The sequence below is a fragment of the Mobula birostris genome, chromosome 3 (genome assembly GCF_030028105.1).
Source record: "Mobula birostris isolate sMobBir1 chromosome 3, sMobBir1.hap1, whole genome shotgun sequence".
In the NCBI taxonomy this organism is placed as follows: domain Eukaryota; kingdom Metazoa; phylum Chordata; class Chondrichthyes; order Myliobatiformes; family Myliobatidae; genus Mobula; species Mobula birostris.
Genome location: NC_092372.1, coordinates 218,183,757 through 218,199,947, shown reverse-complemented (window position 1 = coordinate 218,199,947; position 16,191 = coordinate 218,183,757). Strand labels below are relative to the sequence as shown.

Below are 16,191 nucleotides of genomic sequence, written 5' to 3'. Positions count from 1 at the left end.
CACACAGCAAAGGCCACATCATTAAGACCATAAGACATAGGAGCAGAATTAGGCCAGTCAGCCCATTGAGTCTGCTCCACCATTCCATCATGGCTGATCCCAGATCCCACTCAACCCCAACACAGTCCTAAAGTGGTTTAAATCATATTTACAGGACATGGACTATTTTGTATTGATTGGTAGCTGCATATCTGACCAAACAAAAATGAGATGCAGAGTGCCTCAAGGGTCCATGCTAGGGCCTCTTCTGTTAAACATGTACATGCTCCCTCTAGCTCAAATCATGGTAAGCAACAAAATACCTTGCCTTAATTATGCAGATGATTTATATAACAGTGTCATCATGTGACTATGGTCCCATACGATCACTAAAAAACTGTATTGAACAAACCACTGATTGGATAAGCCAGAATTTCCTCCAGTTAACCAAAGAGAAAACTGTAATAATTATTTTTGGTGCCAAAAAAGAATGCTTAAACTTAGAATCCCTGTTGTTACAGACCACAAACCAAGCCAGAAACATTGGTATTGCAATGGACTCTGACTTAAATTTTACCTGCCACATTAAGACAATTACAGAGTCAGCCTACTACCATCTTAAAAATATAGCAAGAGTTAAAGGGCTTATGTCTCAATTTATTTTTAGTAGGCTTGACTACTGTAATGGCGTTTTCACAGGTCTCTGTGAAAACTCCCTCAGACAGCCCCAGCTCATCCAGAACATTTCACTCCAGTTCTCAGATCACTACACTGGCTTCCTGTCCATCAGAGGACTGACTTTAAAATATTACTCCTGGTTTATAAAGCACTGGATGGTCTAGGGCCAAGATACATCTCCGATCTCTTGCTGCATTATGAACATTCCCAAGCTCTCAGGTCATCTGTAGTGGGTCTGCTTACTGTCCCTAGGGTCAAAACTAAACATGGTGAAGCTGCTTTTCATTACTATGCTTCACATATCTAGAATAACCTTCCAGAGGATCTGAAGTCCACTCCAACTTTAAGCTCTTTTGAATTGAACTTAAAACTTTTCTTTTTGCTGTGGCTTTTAATTAGGATCTCCAGCACTATATCTTCTATTTATCATATATATTTTTGTGTGATTTTATTGTCTTATATATTGTCTGAAATTTGATGTTTGATTTTTATATTTTTTTCTATGTAAAACACTTCAAACTGTCTTGTGTTTGAAAAGTGCTAAGCAACTAAACTTGCTCGTAAAAACGTGCATTTATGGTTTTATATAAAAGCATGTTTTTCATTCAATTTGTAACATAGCTATGAGGGAACAATAATTTGGAATATTGAACAAATACAATGCAAAATAACTTGTCATGTTATAAAGTCTCTGCATCATTAAAAGGGGGAATTGAGAAATAAAATTTATAAAAATAAATTTGACAGGGACTGATCTAATTCTTAACTCTATGTGATGTTACTACACTGATATGTCTACATAATACCATGGCTGAGGGAAATGCAGAGATTTAATTTCAGAAATCCTTTGTACCACATCATTCTGAGACATTCTTTGCAGAGAATCAATCCACAGTGCTCCCTCTACATTTTTGAATAGAAATGAGAATGATTTGATGCCTCTTCATTTTGTATGGAAACGAGAAATATTTTCCCTCGTCAGAAAATGGAAGGATGAGAAAAGTCCTGAAGAAGGGTCTTGGCCCAAAAATATTCATTTCTGTAGATGTTGCCTGACCTGCTGACCTGCTTTAGATTGCCAGCATCTGAAGACTTTCTGATATTTTTTGATGATAAAATCAGTTCTTTCTCTGACAAACTGGACAGTTACCAATTAGCAAATTCAGTTTCAACCATTCAATATTTTTAATGTACTTTGTAAAAGTTCTTGCTTTTGAATGGAATTCTTATTGTTATCCATTTTCAGGAAATGTTGCTGACGTTGCAACAGAAGGTGTTGAAGCTAAAGCAAGAGGAGTACCTGAAGTACAAGTATCAAGTTCGGACTATATAATCCAAAGAAGCAGAGCTAAAAAAGTGTGAGTACTAACCGTGCTAATTGCCCCAAATCCATTGTAAGGTTTCCATCAGTAAAGGACATCATGACACATACAAAAAAACCTTTAAAATTGTTGATGAATTAGAAATCAATTTCATACCGCAAGTAGACACAGATTTCCATATCTTTGATTTTCTTTTCCATTCTTTCATCAAATGAGAATTAGTTCATCACTCATGGTAAGTAATTCCCATCAGCAGTGCTTAGATAAATCATACCGTGATATTGAAGTAGTAACAGTTAAACAGGGCACCGTATCTCATAATAGCAGTGTCAAACTGTACATTGATCCAGAATTAAGAACAGGAAGACGCAGGGTCTCCTGAGTTATGAACAATCTGACATACAGAAATCTGACTTCGTGCAAATTCTTCCATACATTTTTAAAGCATTTTTCAAGTTGGTTTAATAGAAGTAAAATTTAGTGGAATACAGTATGTATTCTGTTAATTTAACTCTGGTTACTGTTAGAATGATTTTTGAATTAAGTGGAAGGAATATTGCAAGTAGAACAAGGAACAGTACGGCATAGGAACAGGCCCTTCAGCCCATAATTTTGTGCCAAACCAATTAAATCAGTAATCTCTTCTGCCTATACAATGTCCATATCCTTCCATTTTCCTCATATTCATGTGCCTATTTAAACATCTTCTAAAAGTCTCTAATGTTTCTGCCTCTACCACCACCCCAGGCAGCACATTCCAGGCATCCACCACTCTCTGTGTGTAAAAAAAAAACAAACAAACTTGCCCCTCACATCTCCTTGGAAATTACCCCTCTCACCTTAAATGCATGCCCTCTGGTATTAGACATTTTTACACTTGGAAAAGGATTTTGTCTGTCTAATCTCTCTATGCCTCTCAAAACCTTATAAACCGATCAGATCTCCCATTAGCCTCTGCCGCTCCAGAGAAAACAATCCAAATTTGTCCAGCCTCTCATAGCTCATATTCTCTCATCCAGGCAATGTCATGGCAAACCTCTTCTGCACCCTCTCTAAAGTACATGTATAGTGATACAATATGGGTTAATACAGAAAACGGACATTTTTAATTTACAAAGAAATTGCTTTATGGGCAGTTTCCAGATGCTAAACCCTTACTAATGCACCATGGATCACATTTACAAGGAGTGCAGCCGCAGGAAAGCAGCATCCACCATCAAGAACCCCCACCCCCACCACGCAGGTTGTGCTCTCTTCTCACTGTTACCATCAGACAGGAGGTACAAGAGCCTCAGATCCCCCACCACTAGGTCCAGGAACAGTTCTCTATAACCATTAAGCTCCTCAACTAGTATGCATAAGTTCAGTCACCTCACCTCACCTCACCTCTGAACTGATTTCTCAACCTACAGGCTCATTTTAAAGGATTCTACAGCTCACGTTCTCAATATTGTTTATTCGATTTTTTTATTTGGACAATTTGTCTTTTTTTACAAATTGGTTGTTGTCATTTGTTGTTTATGCATAATTTTTCAAAATTTTATTTTATTTTTATATTTTCCTGTTTATATCTGCAAAAAATGAATCTCAGGCTAGTGTATGGTCAAGTCAAGTTTATTGCCATTTAACTATATACATGTATATAACATATATAACCATATAATGAATATAGAAATGAGACAACGTTTCTCCAAACCAGTGTGTAATATACTTACTTTTAAATAATTTTACTTTGACTTTGAGTTCTTTTAGTTGGAGCCTAGTCCATATTTACCTTTTCAAATTTCTTTTTGCCCCCCTTGCCACTAGTCAGTGTGTTTCCAGTGTCATATCTCAATTTCCATTCACTACCAATCTCATAACAAACAAGTAGAAAAGTTATCATATGCCAAAAAAGAGACTTGCATGTAATAACCTGTAAAACTCTGGTTAGACCTACTGTTTCTTAGACAACAGTGTTCATTTCTGGTTCCTTCATTATAGGGAAGGATTTGGTAGCATTAGAAAGGGTGAAGAGGAGATAAGCCAGAATGCTGCCTGGATTAAAGAACATGTCTTATGAGGAAAGGTTGAGTGAGCTAGGGATTTTTTCTTTGGAGTGACAGAGGATGAGAGGCATTGCCAGCCAGTAGCTTTTTCCCAGGGTGCCAATGGCCAATACCGGAGGACATCCATCTAAGATGAGTGGAAGAAAGTTTAGGTATGTCAGTGATAGTTATTTTTTCCACAGAAAATGGTGGGTGCCTGGAACACACCACTGGGTTTGTGGTTAAGATTGTGGAGGCACTTAAAACTTTAAATAGGTACATGGATGTAGGAAAAATGGAGGATTGTAGGTTATGTAGGAGGGAAGGCTTAGATTGACCGTGGAGTATTTTTAAATACAGTAGGCCATGCAACGTTGTAGGCTGAAGAACATGTAATGTGTTGTACTATTCTATGCTCTATGCCAGTGGTCCCCAAACTCCAGGCCACGAAGCATGCAGTGGTGCAGTGGTAGCTGGAACGCGCCCAGCACACCTTTAAGAAAAAAGCCAAAATAAACAAGCTAATTAGTTAAGTGCCGCCCGGCACGTAAATGTCGGCCCAGATCAGAGGCGATTGCCAATTTCACTTGCTCTATGCAATCGGCAATCGCCTCTGATCTGGGCCGACATTTACGTGCCGGGCGGCACCTAACTAATTAGCTTGTTTATTTTGGCTTTTTTCTTAAGGATGTGCTGGGTGCGGCCCGGAGGTTGGGGACTACTGCGCTCTAGCAATATATGCAGACAGTCAAACAAAGGGGACTCACTTGAGGCTTTCATGAGGTATGCAACTTAAGTGCCTTAGACTGTTTTAATCTATTGGTTATTATGTTAAGATTCATATTACTTCTGATTGTTCCTTCAGAAATCAAGAAGAATATTGGCCAGAATTCACATGTACGAAGTCAAAGAAAAAATCTGTAATGTTCACAAATGTCGTCTCAAAGGATAAAGGGAAAACTTCTCCATCAGCAGAAAAACATGATTTACACATGGACTACAGAAAAAGTGTAGAAAAGGCAAATAAAGAAGAAACAATAATGATCCCAACAGTGAAAGAAGCTGTTCAATATTCTACTGGACATGAAAGCAGAGAAGTGGAGACAACTTCAAATATGGTTGCAGATTCTCCGCTGACTTATATGGCTGTGCCGCAAGAAAGTAAGGCAGTGGCAGAGAGATTTAGTATTTCAGAACTCTATGCAGAACTGATGAAGACAAATGTAGTTGATAATCCTTCAAAACCAGATACACGAGACTTTCAAACCATTGATGACCAAGCCAACAGTGCTGATATGCAAACCAAGCCTCTGAAAGGTTAGTCCTTTCACAGTTTAGTACTATTGGATACCAAGCCTTTAAGGAAAAGTTTCTTTTGATAAAACAGTTTAAAAATTGAAGGTCATAATAGAACATAGGATGTAGGCTCTTCAGCCCACAATGCCTGTGCTGGCCATAATGCTAAATTAAAACTAATCCCATTTTCATGCATTTAGCATTAAGATGAAAAAAATTCTTGATGCACTGGGTTGTAAAATCATTGAAGTTCTCTAGAGTAAAAAAAACACATCTGTCTACCGTATCTGCACCTCTTGTAATTTTATAAACTTCCACCAAGCCTTCAGTCTTTGATACTTCAGAGAAAACAATCCAAGGTTGTCCAATCTTTCATTATAGCTAATATTTTATAATCCAGGAAACATTCTGGTGAACCTTTTCTTCACCCTCTCCAAAGCCTGCTCATCCTTCGTGTGATGTGGTGACCAGAATTGTGCACAATACTCCAAATGTAGCTTAACCAAATTTTCAGACATTTGCATCAGACTTTTATACTCAGTCCTCCAAGTAAAAGCAAACGTCCCATAATGTCTTCATTATCACCCTGCTTAATTGTTGTCACTTTCAGGGAGATATCGACTAACATCCTAATATCCCTCTGTATGTTAATGCTTTGAAAGGCCCTGCCATTTACTCAACCAACACACATCAAAGTTGCTGGTGAGCGCAGCAGGCCAGGCAGCATCTCTAGGAAGAGGTACAGTCAACGTTTCAGGCCGAGACCCTTCATCAGGACTAACTGAAGGAAGAGCTAGAAAGAGATTTGAAAGTGGGAGGGGGAGGGGGAGATCCAAAATGATAGGAGAAGACAGGAGGGGGAGGGATGGAGCCAAGAGCTGGACAGGTGATCGGCAAAGGGGATATGAGAGGATCATGGGACAGGAGGCCCAGGGAGAAGGAAAGGGGGGGGGACCCAGAAGATGGGCAAGGCGTATAGTCAGAGGGACAGGGGGAGAAAAAGGAGAGTGATAATGTGTGTATAAAAATAAATAACGGATGGGGTACGAGGGGGAGGTGGGGCATTAGCAGAAGTTAGAGAAGTCAGTGTTCATGCCATCAGGTTGGAGGCTACCCAGACGGAATATAAGGTGTTGTTCCTCCACCCTGAGTGTGGCTTCATCTTGACAGTAGAGGAGGCCGTGGATAGACATGTCAGAATGGGAATGGGATGTGGAATTAAAATGTGTGGCCACTGGGAGATCCTGCTTTCTCTGGCGGACAGGGCGTAGGTGTTGCTTGAATTTCCAGCATCTGCAGAATTCCTGTTGCCTACCATTTACTGTATACTTTCCCCGTACATTTGACCTCCCAAAGTGCAACACTTCACACTTATCCGGATTAAGAGCTTCTTCTCAGGGATAAACATGCCGAAGCAGATAACCATAATAGGGTAATTAAAGAAAGAAACATAGTCAAAGTACACTTGATTGTACAAACAGTAACTGCTAATCTTTTTTTACTTTTGTCTATTCTATGTTTTTTTAAGAATGTAACAACAAGTTCCCTAACTCGTTAATGCAATGACATCATTGCTACTGTGCAACGACATCATTGCTACTATGCAATTTTGAATTGATTGTTGAGGAGTTACACGAAAATATTAAATTCCTGCTTAGCTTCTCAAATCTCTTAAGTTACTTGTGCATTTATAAAATTGTTTTTAAGAGTATATAGTTGATATAATTCAGTTGCAAACATTTGGTTGTTCTAGTACTAATTCCTATATTTCAGGCCAAGACCCTTCATCAGGACTGGAAAGGAAGGGGGAAGAAGCCAGGGTGAGAAAGCTGGGGTGGGGAGAAGAAGGAATACAAGTTAGCAGGGGATAGGTGAGACCAGGTGAGGAGGATGGTAGGTGCGTGGGAGTGGAGGTAGTAAAGTGTGAAGCTGGGAGGTAAGAAATGAAAGAGGTAAAGGGCTGAAGAAGAGGGAATCTGATAGGAAAGGAGAATGGACCATGGGAGAAAGGGAAGGAGGAGTGGCGCCAGAGAGAGGTGATGGGCAGGTGAAAGTAATTGGAGCACATAGAGATAATCAAACATTATCCAAGGGGAGAGAATCATCATTTCAGGTTGATCAAAAGGTTTCACTCTTCATCAAAAATGGAAAAGAAATGACAGCCAGATGTAGAGTGCAAACCAAAGATGACAGGGTAACTTTTCACAGACAAACTCTTTGCTTTCTCCTTTTTCCCTTTCTGTGTCTGTTGTGATGTCTCCTATTGATTGACTTGATGAGTGCTTCCAACATTCCTTACTTTTGATTTGAGTTTTCCTGTATCCGCAGGAATTTTTTTTTACTTAAGATATGTAGTAGTATTTTTGGATGAATATCCTCTGCTTTCCCTCATTCCCTGTCAGGCTCAGTGATAACTGTTCCCATCATCACTAAGTGTGTGCATAGACTTCAAGATAATGCCAGATGTATGAATGAGGGGGTGAGGAAGAAGAATGGTGGTGGTGGGGGTGGGGTTCTCATTGAAGCCTACTGAATATTGAAAGCCCTAGACAAAGTGGACATGGAGAGGATGTTTCTTATAGTGGGAAAGGCTAGGACCAGAGGGCAGAATCGAATGACATTCCCTTAGAACAGGTATGGGGAGGAATTTCTTCTGCCAGACAGTGTTGAATCTGTGAAATTCATTGCCACAGATGGCTGTGGAAGCCAAGTTATTGGGTATATTTAAAGTGGAGGTTGATAAACTCTTGATTAACAACAGTGTCAAAGGATTTGGGGAGAAGGCAGGAGATTGGGGTTGAGAGAGATAATAAATCAGCCATGATAGAATGGCCTAATTCTGCTCTTGATCTGCACATTCTTATTTTTGATCCTCACAAATGCAATTTTTTTCTAACATAGATATGCAGAATATTCAAAATGTTACCGTGAAGAGACTGCGTGAAATACAGTTCAGCCCAATTACGTTCAAGCGAAGAACTCTTTCAGCAAGTAATGTAAATGTAACAGAGCAAATTATCTTCTCAAGGTAACCCATTTCTGGAGCTGCATTTTGAAACAAAATAAATTGCAGATACTATCTTCTAACCAAATGTATTCAATTACTTTTATCATTGCAAAGCTGTGTCCACCATGTATGAATATTTTTAAAGTAATTATAAGCATAATGCAGTAACATTGTCAAAGAAATCATGATTAGTCAGTTAGAAAGCTGGTTAATAAGATTATCGAATTTTTTCCTTTGTTTGCAAGGTGTCATAATTTGGTATCTCAGTAAAGTATTATCAGTTGATGTTGACCTGGCCTAAAGCCAGTAAATGCAAAGAGAGAGAGTCTTTAAACTAATGCAGAGTTAAAGGCCCCACTTATGATTATTGGTGATGCCACTCTGTGATCAAATTAACCTTCTCCCAGTACTAAGTTGGGTGCCACAGTAGCAAAGATGCTTTGCAGAAACTTGATATTGACATTGAAAAATGTGCAGGATTCTTCTAGAAGAACATTTACAATCATAAGAATAACTTTTAATAGTATGAAAAGAAGCAGAATTAAACTCTATGACTGTTAAGCCCGCTCTGCCATTTTATGAGATCATGGGTGGATCTACTTTCCCACATAATCTGATTTCTGTGGTGTCTTAAATATATTCAGTGACTGAGTGTCTACTTAGCATTTTGGCAAAGAGAACTTCAATGATTTTACAACCCAGTGCATCAAGAATTCTTTTTCATCTTAATGCTAAATGGCCAACTCCTCATCCATAGATTATACTCCCTGGTTCTAAAACCTACACTCAGACGCAACAGTGTCCCAGCATCTGTCTGAGATTCATTCTGAGAACGGTGAAAGGATCATCTTTCAGTCACCTAAACTCCTGTATGGTTCATTTTACTTAATCTTTCCTCAAAAGCAATTCCCATCATCTCAGGAATTAATGTAGCAAATATGGACTGTGTTGGCTGTAAGAAGCTATGTCCATACTAGACAGAGTAGATAATCAGAGCCTTTTGCCTAGGGTGGAACTAGAGGGCAGTTACCAAACAGCATAGATTTAAGGTAGGAGGGGGAAATTTCTTTGCAGAGTGGTAAGTACCTGTAAAGTGCTGCCAGAGAAGTAATAGAAGCAGATACAATAGTAACATTTAGACAGGCAGGGAATGGAGGGATATGGACCATGTACAGGCAGATCAGATTAGTTTATATTGGCATTATGTTCAGCACAGACATTATGAGCTGAAAGGCCTCTTCATATCAGAATTAGATTTATTATCACTGGCATGTGACGTGAAATTTGTTAACTTAGCAGCAGCAGTTCAATGCAACACACAATCTAGCAGAGAGAGGAAAAAATAATAATAAAATTAAACAATAAATAAACAAGTAAATCAATTACGTAATCTGAATAGATTATTAAAAATGTGCAAAAACAGGAATACTGTATATTAAGAAAAGTGAGGTAGTGTCCAAAGCTTCAAAGTCCATTCAGGAATCGGATGGCAGAGGGGAAGAAGCTGTTCCTGAACCGCTGAGTGTGTGCTGTTCTTTGTTCTAAACTCTACCTGACCTTTAATTGCCCGTATTTCCATCTGATCTGTATCCTGCTGCATTCATTGACAATCATCTGCCATTTTTTTTAATGTTCTTGACTATCTTTCTGCACCTACATTTGCATCCTCCTCACCGATAACTTTCTCATGATCTAACTTGGATAGGTTGCACATACAAGTCATTAGTATAAATTGGAATTAGCTAAGGACCAAAGACCCTGTGGTGCCATCCCAGAAACTGTCTATCCACTTGAGGATATCCATTTATTACCATTTGGTTTTCTATCCTTTAACCATCATAAACACTGTAGTGTGCACCTCAGATATTTTATGTGATCTCAGATGGTAAGGCCTCCACAGAGACCTGATGATGATATTGACATCAGGTCTCTGTGACACAGGGTCAATATCATCAACGCTGTCTGGGATTACCTGGAGAGACAGAAGCAAGCGAGACAGCAAAGTCTGCAGCAAAACTGTGGCAAGTTCTCCAAGGTGCTTGAAATAACCTACCAGTCAATTTTCTTATAAAACTGTATGACCTAGGAGAATTGATGCAATTTTTAAACAGTGGTCACACCAAATATTGATTTGATTTAGTTTTTTACTGTTTACTGCTCTTTATGGTAAACATTAACCATACTGGAAACATACTCAAAAACGTATTTGAATTGTCAAAAACATTTTCTTTCATCAGGATCAACTTTATTCACCATATACATCTACATGATTTAGGAATTTGGTGTTCTGTGTTGGGCAAGGAGCGATATGCAACAAAAACCAACAATATTCAACAATTATAAAGAACTATATAAAAATAAAGTTGGTTAGAGTATAGATATGGAATAAAATGTGCATAAGTACATAAATTCCAGCATTATAAAATGTGGTTTAAAGTGTTTATAATGCAGTCAGTGACAGGACAGGGATAATAGATAGAGGGGTGAGGGGATGGTTGATCCAATTAATTGCTTGTGGCAAGAAACTTCTAAGGTTCTGTGAAGTTTTTGTTTTAATAGCCCTATTGCGCTTTCCAGAAGGGAGCTTTTGGAAAAGGCAGTTTGCTGGGTGGGTAGAGTCCGCAATGATTTTTTTCCTACCCGCTCCTTTGTCCTGGACATGCACAAGTCATGTTGACTCTGCCTAATCATATTATGATTTTTTTTACATGTTCAGTGATCAATTCCAGCATTTTTCTGATAATGATGCCAAGTTATCTGGGTTATAGTTCCATTTTTTTGTTCCTCTCTTAACAAGCAATGTTGCATTTTCTTCCTTCAAATCTGCTGGGACCTTTCCAGAATATAAAAGAACTTTGGAAGATCACTAATGCAACAACTATCTCTTTAGGCATTTGTCTTAAAACTTTGAGATGTCAACTTTCAGGTCAAGAAAAAATAGGGTCACTTTTATTTCTGCAGTATAACTTAATTCAAATTAATTGAATTTACCAAATTTTAAATCCACATTACTAATCCAAAATGTGCATGCTGAATATTGAATATATTTTCCCTATTAACGTATAGAAATATCATGACTGTAATTTTAACTGGCATTTTCTTTCACTATCCTTGGAAAGAACTGTAAGTAAGAGAGCTGAAGAAATCCCCACGGTGCCTGATAAACAAAAGCTAACAGAGTATATGGAGCTACCTGAGAGTTACCACATTGGTTTGACTGCAAAAGAGGATGCAGGTGATGTGAATAAAGTCTGCTAACTCACCTACAGTACTAACCAATGCACTGATGTTCTAAAGTACAGAATGCTACTAATTTCTGGACAAAATGCTTAACTGAAATTTAAGTGTTGCATCACACACAAAATGCTGGAGGAACCCGACAGGCCAAAATGTCGACTGTACTTTTTCCCATAGATGCTACCTGGCCTGTTGAGTTTCTCCCGCATTTTGTGTGCGTTGCTCAGATTTCCAGCATCTGCAGATTTTCTTTTGCTTGTGATTTAATTACTACTCTGCGAAGTCTCTTCCAGGGATACCTACCCTGAAGAAGTTTGAATCTTCCCTTCGATGGGAGTGAAACACTCTGAAACTTGATACTCAGGGCAGTAGTTTCAGTGCTCTCCAACTCTTTGACCATGTGCTTACCCAGACCCACTACTACAGCCATATATTCTTTCTGTGTCCTGTTGAAGGGTTTCGGCCCGAAACATCAACTGTACTTTTTTCCACAGATGTTGCCTGGCCTGCTGAGTTCCTCCAGCATTTTGTGTGTGTGACTCGGATTTCCAACATCGGCAGATTTTCTCTTGTTTGTGTTTTAAGGTTTGCATGCCCACTTTGGAAGGAAAAGTCATTAAGCTTTACAGACTCTCCTCTATAAATGCTGGAGCAAAAATTAAGCAGCTGGAGGAACTCAGTGGGTCGAGCAGCATCGATGGAGGCAAAGGGATAGTCAACTTTCAGGTCAAGACCCTGAAACAATATTAAGAGGGGAGATAGCCAGCATAAAGGGGTGAAATGGGAAAGATGAGGCAGGAACTGGAAGCTGATAGGTAAAACCAAATAAAGAGAATGATGATCAGCCATGGGAAAGAAGGGGTAGCAGGTGTGGGGTGAAGTTGGAGACACTAGTGGTGAGTGATAGGTAGACATTGATAAGGAGAGAGAGAGGAAAAAAAGGACAGGTTTAATATCTCTACAAATGTGTTCTGACACCCTAAGTGTAGTCTAAAATTTTCAGTTTTTTGTTTGAACAGGGCAACATAACTCTAAGAGAATCATCAATAAATTAGATAGAAGTAGCAAGCAGGTTTTTTCCACTGAGGTTGGGTGGGACTACAACTAAGTGCAATGGGTTAAGGGTAAAAGATGGAAATTTTAAAGGAAACATGAGGGAAAACTTCTTCACTCAGAGGATCGTGAAAGTGTGGAACAAGCTGCCAGCGTAAGTGGTGCGTGTATGCAAGCTCAATTACAGCATTTAAGAGAAGTTTAGATAGCGGGTACATGGATGGCAGGGCTATGGTCCAGGTGCAGGTCAATGGGAGTAGGGAGTTTAAATGGTTCAACACAGACTAGTTGGGCCAAAAGGCCTGTTTCTGCGCTGAACTTCTTTACGACTCTGACTCTAAGTTTCCGAGAAATGTAGTAAAGATTGGTAACAATGCAGAATTATGGAGACGGAGAACTCAGATGTATCTAAGAGGAAGCTAAATAAGCATGTGAGAGAGAAAGAAGCAGTAAAACACTCAGGCAAGATTAACCAGAGATGGAAATCAGACGGCATTGAGTGTCAAGTTGTGCAGTGGCCTGTTTCTATATTATGGATCCTATGAAATATGTAATGTTTTAGTTACCCATTCATTTACATCATGTGAATGTCACTCGCTCTTTTTGTTTTCCAAAAATATACTTTGTAATTTAAATTTCAAATATATATTACAGCACTAAATTTATCATTACTTTGCTTTCATCAAGAATTCAATTTTCCTTTCATAAAATTGTTTGAGAGTTTTCTCCCACATGTTCTGGCCCTAAATGTGTGGTGTGCCCCTTAAGTTGCTGTGTATATAGTCTTCCTGAAGTCCATCAGCATATAGTCCTGTACCTTGGAAAGTGTGCGTGTAGGTAACATTAGTATGTGGACAGCTTCTAGCATTGGGAATCATTGGGAAGATCAAAGTGAGTTGATAATTGAGCAGCATTTGGTGTTGATCTCAGTGTCAGCGTCCAGAAACAACTTACGGAGTGTAGAATTCTGTGCAGCAGGAGCCTTAGCAAAATAAAACTGCATTTTTCCCGACATTCTTGGCAAATGCACACATTAAAAGGCTAATCCCCCTCTTCGAGGGAAACGTACACCAGCTTTGTATGAAGGATCTCATACAGAGGCTGGTCTCACCATTAGCCAAGCAGGATGTTGGAGCTTGTTGGAGGATCTGGTGATGAGATATTCTTTCAAAACCAATGTTTATTATCTGATCAAATTGCTTTTTAGCTGACAGTCATCCATGTTTATGGGTCAGTATTTCTAAGTACATGATAGACCTTCATAGAATTTCATTCAAGCAAGTAGGCTCTTTCCACTGAGGTTAGGTGTGACTAGATCTAGAGGTCATGGGTTAAGGGTGAAAGGTTTAAGAAGTACATGAAGGGGAGAGGGTGGTGAGAGTGTGGAATGAACTGCCAGTAGGAATGGTGGATGGGGTTTCAATTTCAACATTTAAGAGAAATTTAGATAGGTACATGGATAAGAAGGGTATGGTCCAAATGCTGGTCGATGGAACTAGGTAGAATAATTGTTGGATCTGTGTGGCACATTAAGGAAAGCATTTACTTTGAATTGGAACTGCTACTGGAAGCATTTTAAAAAGGAACAAAGCAAAATTTGCCTTGCAACTGATATTAAATTTCTTCTGATATTCTGCCTATCTCTCAGAGAGGAGTCTAACAGTACTTTCTCACCTGCTTCTGTAGATATTTCTGTGGAGCAAGCTGCATCACCTGTTGATGGTCAGGAAGCCACCAGCTTACCACAGTCCCGTTCATCTACACTACCAGCTGAAAGCATACGCACAGGTACAACTGATTCTGCACTTCTCTCAAGCGATGGCATGCTTGAGTAGGAATCTTGGTTGTGTAGGATAAGTATGTCATTTGCCAAAGTATCTTTTCTGACATTGTTTGTCCATGAATCCACACCAACTAATTTAAGTAACCCTTTCAAGCTGCCTTTTACATTTTTTCTGTAGTTCTAAAATTACAAGTAGAAATGTATCTGATGTTTTCTAAACCTAGAGCAATGTTGTGTTCCATTTAATCAGCAGGTGATCCACGTGTCATTTTTGTGCCCCTTTTATTAAATGCATTTGCCTGAAGGAATTATACTTTCAGAACTTATCTTCTATATTGAGAGCTCCTCTTGAAAATGGCCCTAAATAGAAGGGGAGACTACCAAACTAGAAGTGCCTGGAAATCAAAGAGTATGGTTAAGGCAAAAAAGAGAAGCAGAATATTGTTGAAGGCCAAAATCAGAGGTTCCCAACATTTTTTATGCCATGGAGCTTTACCATTAACCGAGGGGTTCGTGGATCCCAGGTTGAAAACCCCTGGCTTAAGTGATCCAAGATGAAAGTAAAAAGAAAATTTGTAAGCAAAGAGGCATGATGAAATAATGAAAAGTAAAATCAAAATAAGCCCAAAGACTAGCTTGGGCAAATTATTGAAAACAGTCCTGAGGGGCCATATGATAATTTTTACTAAATGGAGCAAGAGGAAGAGTAGGACATAGTGCAAAGCAGCAGAAAGGAAACTATGGACCTGTTAGCCTGACATCAGTGGTTGGGAAGTTGTTGGAATCGATTGTTAGGGATGAGATTACGGAGTACTTAGAGGCACATGACAAGATAGGCCAAAGCCAGCATGGTTTCCTGAAAGGAAAATCCTGCCTGACTAACCTACTGCATTTTTTTGAGGAAATTACAAGCGGGGTAGACAAAGGAGATGAAGTAGATGTGGTGTACTTGAATATCCAGAAAGCCTTTGACAAGGTGCCGCACATGAGGCTGCTTAGCAAGATAAAAACCCATGGAATTACATGGGAGTTACTAGCATGGGTGGAGCATTGGCTGATCGGCAGAAAACAGAGAGTGGGAATAAAGGGATCCTATACTGGCTGGCTGCTGGTTACCAGTGGAGTTCCACAGGGGTCGGTGTTGGGACCGCTGCTTTTTACGATGTATGTCAATGATTTGGACTATGGAATTAATGGATTTGTGGCTAAATTTGCCGAGGATACAAAGATAGGTGGAGGGGCGGGTAGTGTTGAGGAAACAGAAAGCCTGCAGAGAGACCTAGGTAGTTTAGGGGAATGGGCAAAGAAGTGGCAAATGAAATACAATGTTGGAAAGTGTATGGTCATGCACTTCGGTGGAAGAAATAAATGGGCAGACTATTATTTGGATGGGGAGAGAATTCAAAATGCAGAGATGCAAAGGGACTTGGGAGTCGTTGTGCAGGCTACCCTAAAGGTTAACCTCCAGGTTGAGTCGGTAGTGAAGAAGGCAAATGCAATGTTGGCATTAACTTCTAGAGGTATAGAATATAAGAGTAGGGATGTGATGTTGAAGCCTATAAGGCACTCGTGAGACCACACTTGGAGTATTGTGTGCAGTTTTGGGCTCCTTACTTTAGAAAGGATACACTGATGTTGGAGAAGGTTCAGAGAAGATTCACGAGAATGATTTCAGGAATGAAAGGGTTACCGTATGAGGAACGTCTGGCAGCTTTTGGGCTGTATTCCATGGAGTTCAGGAGAATGAGGGGGGATTTCATAGAAACATTCCGCATGTTAAAAGGCCTGAACAGATTAGATATGGCAAAG

The 16,191-nt window shown here is 39.4% G+C and overlaps 1 protein-coding gene across 1 annotated transcript in view; it reads left to right on the top strand.

Annotated features, from left to right (window-relative positions):
* The window catches only part of obscnb (obscurin, cytoskeletal calmodulin and titin-interacting RhoGEF b), a 598,125-nt gene that overhangs the window by 509,382 nt on the left and 72,552 nt on the right, over window positions 1-16,191 (top strand). Inside the window, exons 114-118 of the mRNA XM_072254438.1 lie at window positions 1,904-2,015; window positions 4,872-5,323; window positions 8,204-8,330; window positions 11,429-11,544; window positions 14,286-14,387. Of these exons, the coding sequence (XP_072110539.1) occupies window positions 1,904-2,015; window positions 4,872-5,323; window positions 8,204-8,330; window positions 11,429-11,544; window positions 14,286-14,387 (909 nt within the window). The remainder of the gene's footprint in view (window positions 1-1,903; window positions 2,016-4,871; window positions 5,324-8,203; window positions 8,331-11,428; window positions 11,545-14,285; window positions 14,388-16,191) is intronic.